General features: G+C 40.1%; 1 protein-coding gene across 1 annotated transcript in view; it reads left to right on the top strand.

The window, feature by feature from the left end:
• The window catches only part of LOC132402722 (exportin-5), a 114568-nt gene that overhangs the window by 45677 nt on the left and 52579 nt on the right, over positions 1–16312 (top strand). Inside the window, exons 10-15 of the mRNA XM_059985688.1 lie at positions 7572–7655; positions 7971–8096; positions 11149–11239; positions 11514–11642; positions 12732–12847; positions 15145–15300. Of these exons, the coding sequence (XP_059841671.1) occupies positions 7572–7655; positions 7971–8096; positions 11149–11239; positions 11514–11642; positions 12732–12847; positions 15145–15300 (702 nt within the window). The remainder of the gene's footprint in view (positions 1–7571; positions 7656–7970; positions 8097–11148; positions 11240–11513; positions 11643–12731; positions 12848–15144; positions 15301–16312) is intronic.

Here is a 16312-nt window from a genome sequence, read left to right as displayed (position 1 = left end):
TTCCTAGGTTTACACATAGCCCTCTAGTTTTCTTAGCTCCACGTACCTATCCAGAAGTCTCTTAAAAGAAGCTATCGTATCTGCCTATACCACGATTGCTGGCAGCCCATTCCACACACTCACTACTCTCTGCAAAAAAAGAAAACAACTTACCCTGACATCTCCTCTATACCTACTTCCAAGCAAATTAAAACTGCGCCCTCTCGTGATAGCCGTTTCAGCCCTGGGAAAAAGCCTCTGACTATTCACATGGTCAATGCCTCTCATCTTGCACACCTCTCCTCCTCTCCAAGGAGAAAAGGCAGAGTTTATTCAACCTATTCTCAGAGGGCATACTCCCCAATCCAGGGAACATCCTTGTAAATCTCTGCACCCTTTCTATAGTTTCCACATCTTTTTTGTAGTGAGGTGGCCAGAACTGAGCACAGTACTCCAAGTGGGGTCTGACCAGGGTCCTATATAGATGCAATATTAACTCTTGACTCTTAAACTCAGTCCCACGGTTGATGAAGACCAATTCACTGTATGCTTTCTTAACCATAGAGTCAACCTGCGTAGCAGCTTTGAGTGTCCTACGGACTTGGACCCCAAGATCCCTTTGATCCTCCACACTGCCAAGAGTCTTAACATTAATACAATATCCTGCCATCATATTTGACCTACCAGAATGAACCACCTCACACTTATCTGGGTTGAACTCCATCTGCCACTTCTCAGCCCAGTTTTGCATCCTATCAATGTCCCACTTTACCTCTGACAGCCCTCCACACTATCCACAACACCCCCAACCTTTGTGTCATCAGCAAACTTACCAACCCATCCCTCCACTTCCTCATCCAGGTCATTTATAAAAATCATGAAGAGAAGGGGGTCCCAGAACAGATTCCTGAGGCACTCCACTGGTGACCGACCTCCATGCAGAATATGACCCATCCACTCTTTGCCTTCTGTGCGCAAGCTAGTTCTGGATCCACAAAGCAATGTCCCCCTTGGATCCCATGCCTCCTTTCTTTCTCAATAAGCCTTCGATCGGGTACCTTATCAAATGCCTTGCTGAAATCCATACACACTACATCTACTGCTCTTCCTTCATTAATGTGTTTAGTCACATCCTCAAAAAATTCAGTCAGGCTCGTAAGGCACAACCTGCCTTTGACAAAGCCACGCTGGCTATTCCTAATCATATTATGCCTCTCAGGATCTTTTCCATCAATTTATGAACCACTGAAATAAGGCTCATGGGCCTATAATTTCCTGGGCTATCCCTATTCCTTTTCTTGAATAAGGGAACAACATCTGCAACCCTTTAATCCTGTGGAACCTCTCCTGTCCTCATTGACGATGCGAAGATCATCGCCAAAGGGTCAGCAATTTCCTCCCTCACTTCTCACAGTAGCCTGGGGTGCATCCCATTTGGTCCCGGTGACATCCAACTTGATGCTTTCCAAAAGCTCCTGCTCATCCTCTTCCTTAATATCTACATGCTCAAGCTTTTCAGTCTTCTGTAAGTCATCCCTATAATCACCTAGATCCTTTTCCGTAGTGAATACTGAAGCAAAGTATTGATTAAGTATCTCTGCCATCTCCTCTGGTTCCATACACACTTTTCCTCTGTCACACTTGATAGGTCCTATTCTCTCACGTCTTATTCTGATGCTCTTCACATGCTTGTAGAATGCCTTGGGGTTTTCCTTAATCTTGTCTGCCAAAACCTTCTCATGGCCCTTCCTGGCTCTCCTAATTTCATTCTAAAGCTCCTTCTTCACCAGCCTTTGTACACCACAGTTCCTGTACCCTACCATCCTTTCTCTGTCTCATTTGAACGTATCTACGCAGGAACCCACACAAATATCCCCTGAACGTTTAACACATTTCTGTACGTTTCCCTGAGAACATCTGTTTCCAATTTATGCTTCCAGGTTCCTGCCTGATAGCTTCATATTTCCCCTTACTCCAATTAAGTGTTTCCCTAACTTGTCTGTTCCTATCCCTCTCCAAAGCTATGGCAAAGGAGATAGAATTATGATCACTATCTCCAGACTGCTCTCCCCACTGAGAGATCTGACACCTAACCAAGTTCATTTCCCAATACCAGATCAAGTGCAGCCTCTTCTCTTGTAGGCTTATTTACTTAAGTGTGAACACTCTAACCCATGTAACTGATACCGCATCTGCTATCAACTGCACAGTGGCTCATTGTGTGCCATCTACCAAATACATTGCACTTACTCATCTAAGCTGTTCAAGTAACCCCTCTCAAAACTTATCCCTCTTGAATGCTATGGTAAAGGAGATAAGAATTGTGATCAATATAACCAAAATGCTCTCCCACTGAGAGACCTGACACCTGACTTCATTACATTCAAGCTCTCAAGAAGACAATTATATTCCAATTGGATAATGTCTAATAAACTAAATGGTGAGCTGTCCATTTTGTTTTAGATCATAGTCACAGAAAAATACAGCATCAGAACTCGGCCATTTGGGCCCTCTGGTCTACACTGGTTTGCATAAATTGCCTACTCCCAGTGATCTGCACCAGGACCATTGCCATTCATATCCTCTACCATGCTTCTCTTAAACGTTGATATTGAACTTACATCCATTTACTGAACTTATGTTGGGAGCTCATTAAATAATTTCACAATCCTCTGAGTGAAGAATTTTCCCCTCATGATACCTTTAAACTTTGCACCTTACACTCTTAAGTACATGTCCTCTGGGTGTAGTCCCACCCAATCTTTGTGGGAAAATGCTTGTTTGCATTTACCCAATCTATACTCCTATCAAATCTTCCCCTCAATCTTCTACATTTCAAAGAATAAAGTCCTAATCTATTTAATTTCTCCTTGTAAATCAGGTCTTCCTGTCCTGGTAAATTTTCTCTGTGCACTTTCAAACGTATTTACATTTTTCCTGTAGGTAGGTGATCAAAACTGCACACAATACTCCAAGTTTGGCATCACCAATGTCTCATACAACTTCTACGTAACATCCCAACTCCTGTTATCAAAACTTTGATATGTGAAGGGCAAAGTGTTGTTTACCATCCTATGTACCTGTGCTGCTACTTCCAATGAATTATGGACCTGTATTCCAAGATCCCTTTCTTGCGCATTCCTCTGTGCTGTTCCGTTCACTCTGTAAGGCCTGCTCTGGTTGTTCCAACCAAAGTGCAACACCTCATACTTGACTGCATTAAATAGCATCTCCCATCTTTTAAGTCAATTTTACTAAATGGTACAGATCCCACTGTAGCCATGATAGCCTTCCTCACTGTTCACTACACCCCTCATCTTGGTGTTATCTGCAAAAATGTTGGTCTAGTTAACCACATTATCATCCAGCTCATTGATATAGATGACACAACTGATAACCCAGCACTGATCCCTATGGTACTCCACTAATCACAGGCCTCCAGTCAGAGAGGCAACAATCCAGTACCACTGTCTGGCTTCCCCCACAATGCCAATGTCAAATTCAGTTTACTACCTCATCCTGAATGCTGAGCCACTGAACCTTCTTGACCAACTACCCATGGAAACTTTGTCAAATATCTCACCTAATGTCCATGTAGACAACATCTAATGCCTTGCCTTCATCAATTCTCCTGGTAATTTCCTTGAAAAACTCCCATAAGGCTAGTTAGATATGACTTACCATGCACAAAGTCTTATTGACTATCCCTAATCAGTCTACGTATATAAATACTGGTATATCCTTGGAATACCTTCCAACAACTTTTCCACCACCAATGTCAGTCTCACTGGCCTATAATTTCCAGGTTTGTTTTTAGAGCCTTTTTTTAACAGTGAAACAACATTAGCTATCCTTCAATCCCCCGGTACCTCGCATGTCACTAAGGATTATTTAAATATCTTTGCTGGAGCCTCTGTAATTTCTGCACTTGTTTCCCACAGGTCTGAAGGAACATCTTGACAAGACCTGGGGGTTTATCCACCCTAATTGGCTTAAGACAGCAAACATTCCTCCTCTGTAATCTGTATAGGTGTTTACTGCTGCTTTGCATCACTTCTATAGACTCTTTTCCCCTCTCCTAACTATAGATGCTAAAAATCCATTTAAGATCTTTCCCCCATCTCTCTTTGCTCCACACACGTTACCTTGATGATCTTCCAGAGGATCGATTTTTGTCCCTTGCAATCCTTTTGCACTTAACATCTTTGTAGAATCCCTTGACGTTCTCCTTCACCTCACCTTGCGCCTTTTAGTCCCCCTGATTTCTTTAGTGTTCTCTGGCATTTCCTATACTGCATTTGTTCTTATTTGTCTATACCAGCTATACACTTTTTTTCTTATCTAGGGTCTGAATATATCTTGAATACCAAGGTTCCTAAATCTGTTATCTTTACCTTTTATTCTGACAGGGACATACAAGCTCTGTACTCTCAAAATTTCACTGTAAGGCTTCTCACTTGCTAAGTGCACCTCTGTCAGAAAACAGCCTGTCCCAATCCATGCTTGCCAGATCCTTTCTGATACCATCAAAATTGGCCTTTCTCTAGTTTAGAATCTCAAATTGCAGGCCAGACCTACTTTTTCCATACAGGTGCCCCCTCCTTACAATGGTAGAGTGTTCCTATGAAACCTTTCTTAAGCTGAAATGGCATAAAACGAAGAACCATTAATTTATATGGAAAAAAAATTTTGTAAAAGCAAAAATCCTCTTTGTAATGCGAAAGCAGGTTACTAATGTAGGTCTATTGTAAAAGCGAAACGGAAAGTGAACATTCGTAAAGCGGGGGACACTTGTATATACTTTGAAACTAAGATGATCATGAGATGCAGACTGTTCCCGTACACAAGCTTCTGAAGCCTGTCTTGTCTCATTTCCTAACAGGAGCTCATTGGACAACAAATTTTTTTCAAAGTGTAGCGTCCTCAGAATATTTTTCCAGACTACTTGTAACATAGAAATTTGGAGAAACAAGAAATTAACTTTCATTAAATATAATGCATTTAATTACAGTGCTGAGGCTTTGCAATAGTTCAACTAAGTTAAAAATGTTCTGTTGATGATTTTCCTTTGTACTTGGTGTCTGAGGGTTCTCGCTTAAATGTCGATTTATCAGCCAGCATTGATTGATTCCAGTTGCCCAGATTATCATTCCTCCATGACTGCAATGCCGTAGTGCTATGTTGCACTTAATGATCTTGTATGCTTGAAGTATATCGTTAACCAGCTGCACATAGTTTGGTGATCTGTAGTTGCCACTAAAATTTTCAACTGCACCCTTGAATGCCTTCCATGTGATTTTCTCCATTTTAGCTGGAAGTTCTTCGTATTACTTGTGATTGACCTGTCTGATTTGCTGACCAACAAAAATGCCTTCTTAGCATCAGTTATTCCGGGAAACATCTGTCAAAACTCGAAATCCTTCATGAAAATTTATAACCTTTCTAAAACCATGCGGGATCTGCCCTGCTTCAGCATGCCTGGACAAGAGACAATTTCAGCTTGCATTGTTGGCAACTTTTTAATTGACTTGAATTATGACTTGAAATAACAAATTAGGCCATTTAAGTTGGTGCGTGATAGAGAAATTTCATGGTGTTTTTCATGATCAACAGCCCAAAATCCATAAGCAATCTGGAAGTAAAACCTTTATTGTCTAGTATTAATGCAATTCCTTATTAGAAATTTTCTGTAATGATTAAGAAAACTTTTCTGAATGCGTTCAACAGGCTGTATCTCATCTAGTCCTTTTACAGTAAGGAAGTCTCAGACAATATGGGGAAAGTTAAAGTCACTTGTCACAACGTTGTGTTTCTTGTAAGTCTGCAATCTCTCTACAATCCTGCGAACTGTTAGATGGTCTAGTATGTAGCCCCATTAAGGTGGTCTTACCTTTCTTATTCCTCAGTTCCATATGTAAAGCTTCTGTGGATGAGTCCTCCAGTCTGTCTTGACTGAGTACTGCTGTGACCTTCTCCCTAACTGGTAATGCTACCCCTTCCCCTTTATCCTTTCACTCTGCCACATCTATAACAGTGGAACCCTGAATGCCCAACAATCAGGTCTCACTAATGGTTACAATATCATAATTAGAAGAGTTGTTGATCCTTGCCCTAAGCTCATCTGCCTTTCCTACAATACAATGTTTGGTACTCTGGTTGTGGAGCTGCTTTTTGCATGTACAGCATACATGTGATCATTTATGTGAGTTCTTGTGGCCAAGAAGAATGATGATTAGAAACCTCATACGGAAAAGTGTATTGCTTTGACTTGCACTCTGGTTTTCACAACACTGTATCCAAACTGACTTTACTCTCTTTTCTTTTCAGAAAAAAAGGATAATTAGATTCTTATCTTTGCTGTAAATGACTTTGAGGTTGGATACTGACATGAGCCTCAAATTCACTCCACATGTATTTCATTTGATGTAGACCTAGGAACAATGATCCGTTGCTGTGGGTTATAGAATTGCTGTGAGGTGCATGTGGGTGGGATGGTTTTGAGTGATGTCATTGTTGGTGTGCATGAGGGATGATGAAGTTGCTTCCCATGCACGCTAGTGAGATCAGCATTGTACGGGATTCAAAGGGCTGGACTGTTCATTAGCTAGGATTATTGAAGTTGTGGGTTGCTGTAACTCAAATCTTCATAAATTGCTTGTTCTTGATGAAAGCACCAGGTATGGTGGAAGTGATGGGGAATATGTATTTCAATTAATCACACTGAGCTCGTTGCTGTAGGTACTATAGTATATAGTTACTGGCCTTTTAATCTTATGCATATAAGTACAATGAAGAATGTATCTAGCTCCACATTGTGTAAATTGTAGCCAAGTGCTACAGCCAATTGGGATGAGAGATGGAAGTCATCTTACCTTCGTAAAGAATTATTTTCTGGAAACTTGAGATCAATGCATTTGCCAAATATAAATTTACATAGGATTGGTAACATCAGTTGTTCAAAATTTTGGGGAGTGGGTTTCTCTTCATGGAGAAAGCGGGAACAATCTTACTGGGTGGGCTTCCCTTGAATCAAGCAGGGACCAGAATTGTTGTTAACTGTCTATCTAAAGTTGTAGGTATCATTAGAGTAATGAGCTTTAGTTAGTGGGACTAAAAGCTATTAGGTCCCTTGTACTTGAGGATGTGCATGCTACAGCATTAAAATAAATGATTGAATAGAATTGGTGCTTTGGATTCCCATGCTTCTGTGTGGAGGAATAGCGGGCATAACAAAATACTAAGCTACAGTATTAATATAGGAGATTGAGAGAATCGTATTCCAACTGAGCAAAATTGGCATTTATTTTGAGTGAAATCATTATTGAAAATGTTAGTTCTCTCAGTAAGCAGTAAGTGGATAAAGGGAGCTCTTAGTTCGTATGAGAAATGTAAGGGTTCATGCCATCCAAGGAAAGATGCAAGCGGAGATTTGAGATTAAGCTATTGAACGGAGAAGTGTCACACAAGAATCCTCATTGTTGGTACTGGGGCCTCAACTATTTGCAGGTTAATTTTATTACTTAAGGGAAATTATTTTTTTAAACAAATGCATGCCTGCCAATATTGTATTAATTGACCTTTATTTTATTTAGGGTACTGATAAAGATGTTGGCCAACCTCCCAATTTTAACAAATATTTACAAGCATTCTTGGCTTTTACTAATCACCCCAGTCAGGTAATTGTAATTCTCTTAAGTATGGTGTAGATATCTAGTGATAATATAACTTAAATTTGCATAGTGACTAATGATCATTGTATAAGTATTGTAAACTAGTGTTTTTGATCTTTTGTGTGTAATAGTTTTATTTTTAAATAGCTTCAGTTTTAATATCTGCCCTATGTATGTTCTCTAAAATGCAAAATTCATTTGCAACGTAGCTTAATGTATAATAGGAATAAGTTATTTGCTTAAATGCTCCAATTTGATAATTCAGTCCAAAGTGAGAAAAAATATACAGACTAATCATATATTTCAAATTTTTTTGTTCAGTACTTAAGGTCTTCAACACAGATAGCTTGGTGCTCATTTTTAAGACATGAACATGTCTCAAAGGATCCTGTTTTGCTGGAGGTCATTCCACAATTGTTACATGCAACAATGGCGAACCTTCTGAAGGTATGCAGGCTTGTTTATTGGCGTTTTATTAGTTTCCCAATTTTGTTCAGCTTGTGCTTTTTTTAAAAGAAACTTTTGTCATAATTTGTGCCAGTCCTTTGAGACGGAGTTAGCTTACTTCCACTCTTGATGACCTTAAAATATATAGAACCAGTGAGGCCACTGTGGGAGCAACAGCTTCTACATTGTACCAGACTTGCAGTTGCGTAGTTTGAAGTGGCACACTCCTGCCATTTCGTCTGGATTCCCACATCCTTATGTTGTGTGGATTAGAAGTTCCAAGTGGCATTTTAAGGGTTCCTCTGTCTAGCTGTGCTACTCCCAGAGATTTGTGCATTACTTTACTTTCAAGGAGACTGAGAACTTTGTCATGGTAAGAAATTATCAAGTGAATAGACAAAGATCAGTGGCCAGAAGCTGATGAAGTGTAGTAGGGCTTCAGTATTGGGGATGCTGTATTGGTAAATTGAAAAACTCAGTAGGTATTTATAAGGCTGTTGCATTGTGAAGGTCAGGCCCATTGTTTTGAAACAGATGGAATGCATGCTACCTTTTCAAGTCAAGTCAGGTCACTTTTTATTATCATTTCGACCATAACTGCTGGTACAGTACACAGTAAAAACGAGACAACATTTTTCAGGACCATGGTGCTAGATGAAACCGTACAAAAACTACACTGAACTACATAAAAACAACTCAGAAAAAACTACATGATGACAGACCTGCCTAGAACTGCATAAAGTGCACAAAACAGTGCAGGCATTACAATAAATAATGAACAAGAGAATAGGCACTATAGAGGGCAGTAAGTTGGGGTCAGTCCAGGCTCTGGGTATTGAGGAGTCTGATGGCTTGGGGGAAGAAACTGTTACGTAGTCTGGTCGTGAGAACCTGAATGCTTTGGTGCCTTTTCCCAGATGGCAGGAGGGAGAAGAGTTTGTATGAGGGGTGCATGAGGTCCTTCATAATGCTGTTTGCTTTGCGGATGCAGTGTGTAGTGTAAATGTAATGGTGGGAAAAGAGACCCCGATGATCATTTCAGCTGACCTCACTATCCTCTGCAGGGTCTTGCGATCGGAGGTGGTACAATTTCCGAACCGAGCAGTGATGCAGCTGCTCAGGATGCTCTCAATACAACCTCTGTAGAATGTGATGAGGATGGGGGGGTGGGAGATGAACTTTCCTCAGCCTTCGCAGAAAGTAGAGGCTGCTGGGCTTTCTTTGCTATGGAGCTGGTGTTGAGGGATCAGGTGAGATTCTCTTCCAGGTGAACACCAAGAAATTCGGTTCTCTTAACGACCTCTGCCGAGGAGCTGTCGATGTTCAGTGGAGAGTGATTGCTCCGTGCCCTCCTTGAGTCCACAACCATCTCTTTTGTTTTGCTCACATTCAGAGACAGGTTGTTGGCTCTGCACCAGTCTGTTGGCCGCTGCACCTCCTCTCTGTAAGCTGACTCGTCGTTCTTGTTGATGAGACCCGCCACGGTCGTGTCATCGGCGAACTTGATGATGTGGTTCGAGTTGTGTGTTGCAGCACAGTCTTGAGTCAGCAAAGTGAACAGCAGTGGACTGAGCACACAGCCCTGAGGGTGGGGGGGGGGGGGGGGCCTGCTCAGTGTGATGGCATTGGAGATGCTGCTTTCGATCCGGACTGACTTGAGGTCTCCCAGTCAGGAAGTCTCGGATCCAGTTGCAGAGGGAGGTGTCCAGGCCCAGTAGGCTCAGCTTTCCAATCAGCTTCTGAGGAATGATTGTGTTGAATGCTGAACTGAAACTTATGAACAGCATTCGAGCGTACTTGTCTTTTTTGTCCAGGTGGGTTAGGGCCAGGTGGAGGATGATGGCAATGGAGTCTGTTGAACGGTTGGGACGGTATGCGAATTGCAGGGGTCCAGTGAGGGGGGCAGCAGGGTCTTCATATGCCTCATGATGAGCCTCTCGAAGCACTTCATCATGGATGTGATTGCAACGGGATGGTAGTCATTGAGGCAGGACACTGTAGACTTCTTTGGCACGGGGACGATGGTGGCGGCATGAAGCACGTTGGAACGATGGTGCTGCTCAGGGATGTCAGTGAGAACATCTGCCAGTTGGTCTGCACATCCTTTAAGCACTCTGCCAGAAATATTGTCTGGTCCTGCAGCCTTCTGTGGGTTGACCCTGTACTGGGTTCTCCTCACATCGGATAAAGTGAGACACAGCACCTGGTCATTTGGAGGGGAGGGGTGTGGACTTCCTTGCCACCATGTCATTTTCCACCTCCAAACGAGTATAGAAGTTGTTCAGCGCATCTGGGAGGGAGGCATCACCTGCACAGTTAGCAACTCTAGCTTCGGGGAGAATGTAGTTGAGGTGGACCTTAACAATAACTGACTTTTCCAGCATTGAATTCTCTGTACTTGCTGCAGCTGAATTTGTTGTCTTTCTCAAAAACTATTATGACACCCTTTGCTATATACTCTCCTTTTCCCAGATATGGACAAACATTGTAGGTTTGTGACTTAAATTTTTGTACTTGATTTGTGAATTGTCTTAAAAGATAACAAGGTGCTTCTGTTGTCTGAGAGCCAGCTAAAGTTAAAAGTTTAAAAATTTAAAACTAAATCTAAATTTACTGCTACTGAGAGCAAACCTTGCCAAAGAATACAAAATAAATTTTCACTTGCCTTTTTCTTGTTATGTAGGGTATGGAAGCCATTCGGCTAATGGATTATTTTTGCGACTTTTTTCATACTTTGGAATATTGCAAGCTCAGGCTTTTACTTCCTACTAGAAGCATGGAATCCCACATTAAACTGAAAAAAAAAAATTGAACAGGAAGCAGAATAATATTACTGATCCGAGTATTGATAGGGATTATAAAGGGTCTTGATGATTGAATGGATTAATATCATTCTGACATGAACGTTTCTGATTATAGCTAAGCAAATAATTGCCATTTAAGGGCTTAGCTTAATTTTCTTAAGTTCTGTCAACTTTTATTGTGTTTGAATTTGCAGGAAGAAATTGTATGGAGAACTTTTTTCTTTAAACATTCCCTTTTTCTTAATCAGGTTGGATTTCCTTCCAAGAGTGACAGCCCAAGCTGTGAATATTCCCGTGTGGATTTTGACAATGATGAAGATTTTAATGCATTTTTCAATTGTAAGTTCTTGTAACAGCATAACTATTGTGTGGTTCTATTTTCTTAAACTGTTTGTTCTCTATCATGATATTCTGCTAGTTTTCTTTGTTTTCCTTTTGGTGAATTATTGAATTGCCTGTTTACCTTTTAAGAGTGATGTTTAATTCTTATTGTTCATATTGATAGGCTTTGTAGTTAGATGAAGCATTAACCTGTGGCTGAGGTAGCCTATTGAAACATTTTGAATTTAACAGTGATAGAAATGTTTTATGTGGAGAAACTTGTGTTTTGCAGCATTCAGAGCACAACAAGGAGAAACCATTAGACTCTCTTGCCGTTTAGCACCAATGACTGGATTCAACATGGCTTCAGAGGCATTGCAGTATCAGCTTACAGCACTCATTGATGTTGGTCCAACTATGTGTAAGATGATTTAAGAATTCTTTCGTTCTTTGGATTGTTTATTGTTCTGATTATTAGTTAAGAACTGGGAGTAGTTAGAAATTGTAAGTTAATTGTTATAATGACTCTGTATGTTGTTTGCTATTTTTATTAAAATTAAAGAAATTTTAAGATTAAAGATTAGCTTTATTTTGTATATGTACTTCAAAACATACAGTAAAATGTGTCCTCGTGTCAATGTCCAACAGTCAGACGATGAGCTGGGGGCAGCTCACAAATGTCACCATGATTTTGGCGCCGACAGAGAAGTTCCACAATTTACTAATCCTAACCCATGGGGCTTTGGAATGTGGGAAGGAACTAGAGCACCTGGAGGAGTCTACAGTCATAGGGAAAATTTACAAGCTCCTTACAAACAGCAGCAAGATCTTCCAATTACTGGCACTATTGAAGCATTACATTAATTGCTGTGCTACTATTTCTCCATATTACTAGAAAGTACTAGAAAAGTCTCCCTTTTCTGGTTTTAAATAAAGTACTGGAAAAGTTAAATATGATGATTAGATTTTCATACTCTGATTTCACTTAAATTTTATGTTGATTCATAGGATAGGATCCTTTAGTAAGTATTCTCTTTTGTTCTAAACTGAGCTGGTCCAGTCAGATAAATGCTGTGGCCCTGAGTGCAGCTCAGATGATCAGTATTCTGCAGTAAGTTATTCACCTTCAGGCACACCAAGGAAATAGGGAGCATGATGTAATATTCTACTTGAACCAGGCTACTTGATTATTGTCCCATCAATCACCTAAGTATGTATTTTCTTCATCATGAGGGCAAATTAGTTGATGCGCACCACTTAGAAAATGCATTGCAGTCTGTTCAAATGATCTTTGACAACACTACCAAAAACTTATGTCCCCAGTCACAAGAGGGAAAATAACATGGAAATACTGAGGAGTAACTTGCGTTTACCCCTCCAAGGTGTCCATATCTTTTTTAAAATTTTCTTAGCAAATGGTGGTGGAACTTGACATTTGGGTTGCTATTTTTGATGTAGATGTATTCATAAGCGAATGTGTCAGTGTCGTATTTTGTATTATTTTGTGCAGCTAAGACCGGCAAAGGACTTTGTTCGATATTTTCGCCATCTTTTGTGCAGTGGGATGCATTGACCTTCTTCATGGAGAGTGTGATGAGCCAGCTTTTCCGAACAATGGAACCTGAGGTTTGTGTGAATGATGAGGGAAGGAAACAGATTTTCGATAGGCTCTTCATCCAGCTGCCAGCTAGTGCCCACATGAGCAAACTTTTTTCTCCCAAATGGAGGTAACCATCATTGAGTCAAATAAAAGAACTTGAGAAATGATAGCACAAATATGTCTTAAGGCGGCTTTAGCCCTCCAGTGTCCGTTCGAGTATAGCTAAACTTCTGCAATGATTGCACTCTCTTGTCCTATACCTTTTATCTTCTGATCAGTTTGGTGCCGAAATAAAAATTGTCTTATGATTACTCAAGAGCTGAGTATTCACAGCCTTGTTTGGTAGAGATTGAATAGATTTACATGATCTCCACTCATGGCTGATCTTGTATCCTGAGATTGCGATCCTTTACTTGAGATTGTACAAGGAGAGAAAAAACTACATATCAATGAGATTGCTTTTCGTTTTTCAAAATTTCCACTTCCTCTCTATTCCTGGGTTGTCAACACTTTTTAAAATTCTTCGCATATGTTATTGATCACGTGTGAATTTTGGGAAACGTAGGGTGGCTAATGACAACTCCTGTAAGGCTTTATTCAGATTTTTAATAGCAAAATACAGGCATCAACAGCTTGTATATTGTGCTACCTATCAAAGCGGGAGCTAATCTGTCTCAGTCTAACTTAGGGTTGCACCTTGTTTTGAGTTCCAGATGCTGGACCGCTGTTCACACATTTGGTTTCTTGTGCAATCTCAGGATCTTTCTAGTGCTGTTCCAGAGTTTGGTAAGGAACTAAATCCAGTGTACAGGGCCCATCTCCTCTTTATTCCTTCACTTCTTTAGTGAAACCATGTTGACAGTCCAGTTCAAGTATTATTAAATTAGGTCATTTTCATCCCTGTGAAGCTGGATATTAGTTGCCACAATTTCATCTATTTTTCACGTGGCCAGTTGTGTAGTTCTTGGTTCTAAGTCCGTCATGGCTCCTGATTTTTTTTTTGTACAAGCGCCTTGCTCTCCGTATGGGTTGCATTACTAGGCTTCATCACTACATTAAACTCAACTTGTGAATATGAAAATTAAGATAAAAAATCTAAAAAGCAGCAAATGCTGGGAATACTCAGCAGCATTTGTGGTAAGAGATGCAGTTAGTGTTTCAGTTTTGGGATCTTTCACCTGACATGACCATTGTAACTGATTTTCTTTTCATAAAGAGTCCTGGACACTAATTGTTAATTGTGCTCTCTCCACAGATGTTGCCCACTGAGTATTTCCAGCATTTTCCATTTTTATAATTAATTTTTTTAAGCCCATCATCCTTACTGGGGCATAGGCTGTCCTGGTCCAGTCTTTCAAATTATCCACAGGTGTAACCCATCGTCTCCCAGGGATACAGTCCTGATGAAGGGCCTTGGGCCAAAACGTTGACTGTACTTCTTCCTATAAATGCTGCCTGGCCTGCTGTGTTCCACCAACATTTTGTGTGTGTTGTCTCCCAGGGATGAAGTCTTTGGAGCTTCTGTTGGTGTTTCTGCAGTTCTGGGTTTTTATGAGATGTGGTTGCTCACCACATGCCCGATCCTTCTCCTTTTGCAGCTGGGTTTGGAACTGTCCATGGTTGAGTTCTGTTTTTAATAGTGCCTCAAATTATCTCTTACTGGTGTATCAACAGCCAGCTCTTCTACTTACTGTTGAGATGCTGGATACCATTTGGGGATGCTTACAATGAATTTATTTCTAATGGTGAGCTAACTTCCCAATATATTATTACCACTAAGTGAAGCTGAGAGTATGTTTAAAAAGGGAAATTGTCCCCATGTCATCTAGGTCATGTTCCATCCTGTAGTTGTGTCTATTTCACAATTTTAATTTTCACCTTAAGGCTTCATAAAAAAAAAAATCCTGTTTTAGAATCCAGTGGTTGATTAATTCTAGGTATTTGGGTCTTGTTTTTAGTTTTATACTTAGATCTTGGAGAACTTCTCAGGAGCATTATATGTGATGACCTCCGGAAGTCTGTAGGCTGTCCGTTTTTCTGAGATTTCTGCTTCAACCCTTTGCACCGTGCACAACATTTTTACCATAGCAGAGGAGTGAATCAACTAAGTATGGAAAGCGAGGAGGACTCAGTTAAGAGTTTGAAAATACAATCAAAGAAAATATTTGTGGAAACATATTGAAACTGTTCAGTTGTGAATTGCAATTTTGATTCTTCATAAAATAGTCCTGATTCTAAACATAACTTTGCAATTTAATAAACTCAAATCGATGCATTATGCTTGTGTGACATAAATTGGAAACCAAACTTATTGTTTTTGCAGCAACTTCCAGTGGCAGATGGGATAGAACTTCTGAAAGCTGTTTTAAGTTATCAGACCCATGACCCCCTCATCCTGTCTTGCATCCTGACAGCTGTGTCCACACTTTCTCCCTTCCTTCTCCACGATGCCACGGTTCTGCCACAAGTTCTTGAAAAGGTATATTTACGTGTCTGTTTTAATGTAAGCTAATTTTTTTAAAAAAACATAGTGAGCACAGTATGAAAGTTAATAACTGGAAGGCATCCTGATCAGTAGATGGTGAACACTATTGCTTCATGTGTTGGGAACCCTGAGGAAACTCAGTGGTCTGATTGGTGTTTTTTTTTAAAAAAAGTGATTTATTTGGCTTCATCTGGAAGCATCATTCTACTAAAATGGTAGTAGGAAGCATAATTTGGATGAAGTTGTGAAAATGGTAAAGGGTGTATTTGGAATTAGAATATTTGTTGTGCTACTGAATGGTGAAGATGAGTGGATAACAAAGCCGAACATTTGGAGGTTTCAGTGTTCTATTTTGATCCTGTGCTCTCAGGTAAAAAAAATGTCTGCATTCTTATTTTACAATGTGATGGCATTTGATTTCATTAACAATGGGGAAAATGAGGATGGCCAATTAATTAAATGGTATTTTCCTTTCCGTCTTTACTGCAGAGGCAGCAATTAATGTCATAGGAATGGCTGTAAGTAGGGTATTTGAAGGAAGGGAACAGCTCAAGAAAATCTGCAATCACTAGGGGAGCAGTACTGAGTAAATTCTTAGAGCTGCTGACTGATGAGTGTTGTGACAGACTTTGTCCTAAGATCTTAAAATAAGTATATAGTGATGTATTGGCTCAAATTTTCCTACATTCCCTTGATTTGGGGAAGGTTCAATTAGTTTGGAAAACAATAAAGAAACTTAATTTCAAAAAAAGGGGGAGTTAAACAACACAGCACCAGCTTGTATCTATTTAAAGTCATGATTGCAGGGTATTTACATAAACTCAGCATGGATATGCAATGTCACCATGGCCTTGTGAACAGGAAATGATGCATGACCACTTTGAATTAGTAACAAACAGTTTGGATAATGGTTAACAGGTGGTTGTGTTGTACTTGGATTTCCAGAGTGCATTAATATACTGCTGTATCAAAGGTTATTGCAGAAAGTAAGACTGTAGTATTGGAG

Source organism: Hypanus sabinus, chromosome 12 (genome assembly GCF_030144855.1).
Source record: "Hypanus sabinus isolate sHypSab1 chromosome 12, sHypSab1.hap1, whole genome shotgun sequence".
In the NCBI taxonomy this organism is placed as follows: Eukaryota; Metazoa; Chordata; class Chondrichthyes; order Myliobatiformes; family Dasyatidae; genus Hypanus; species Hypanus sabinus.
Note: the sequence above shows the minus strand (reverse complement) of the source record. Positions and strands in the feature narration are given on the sequence as shown.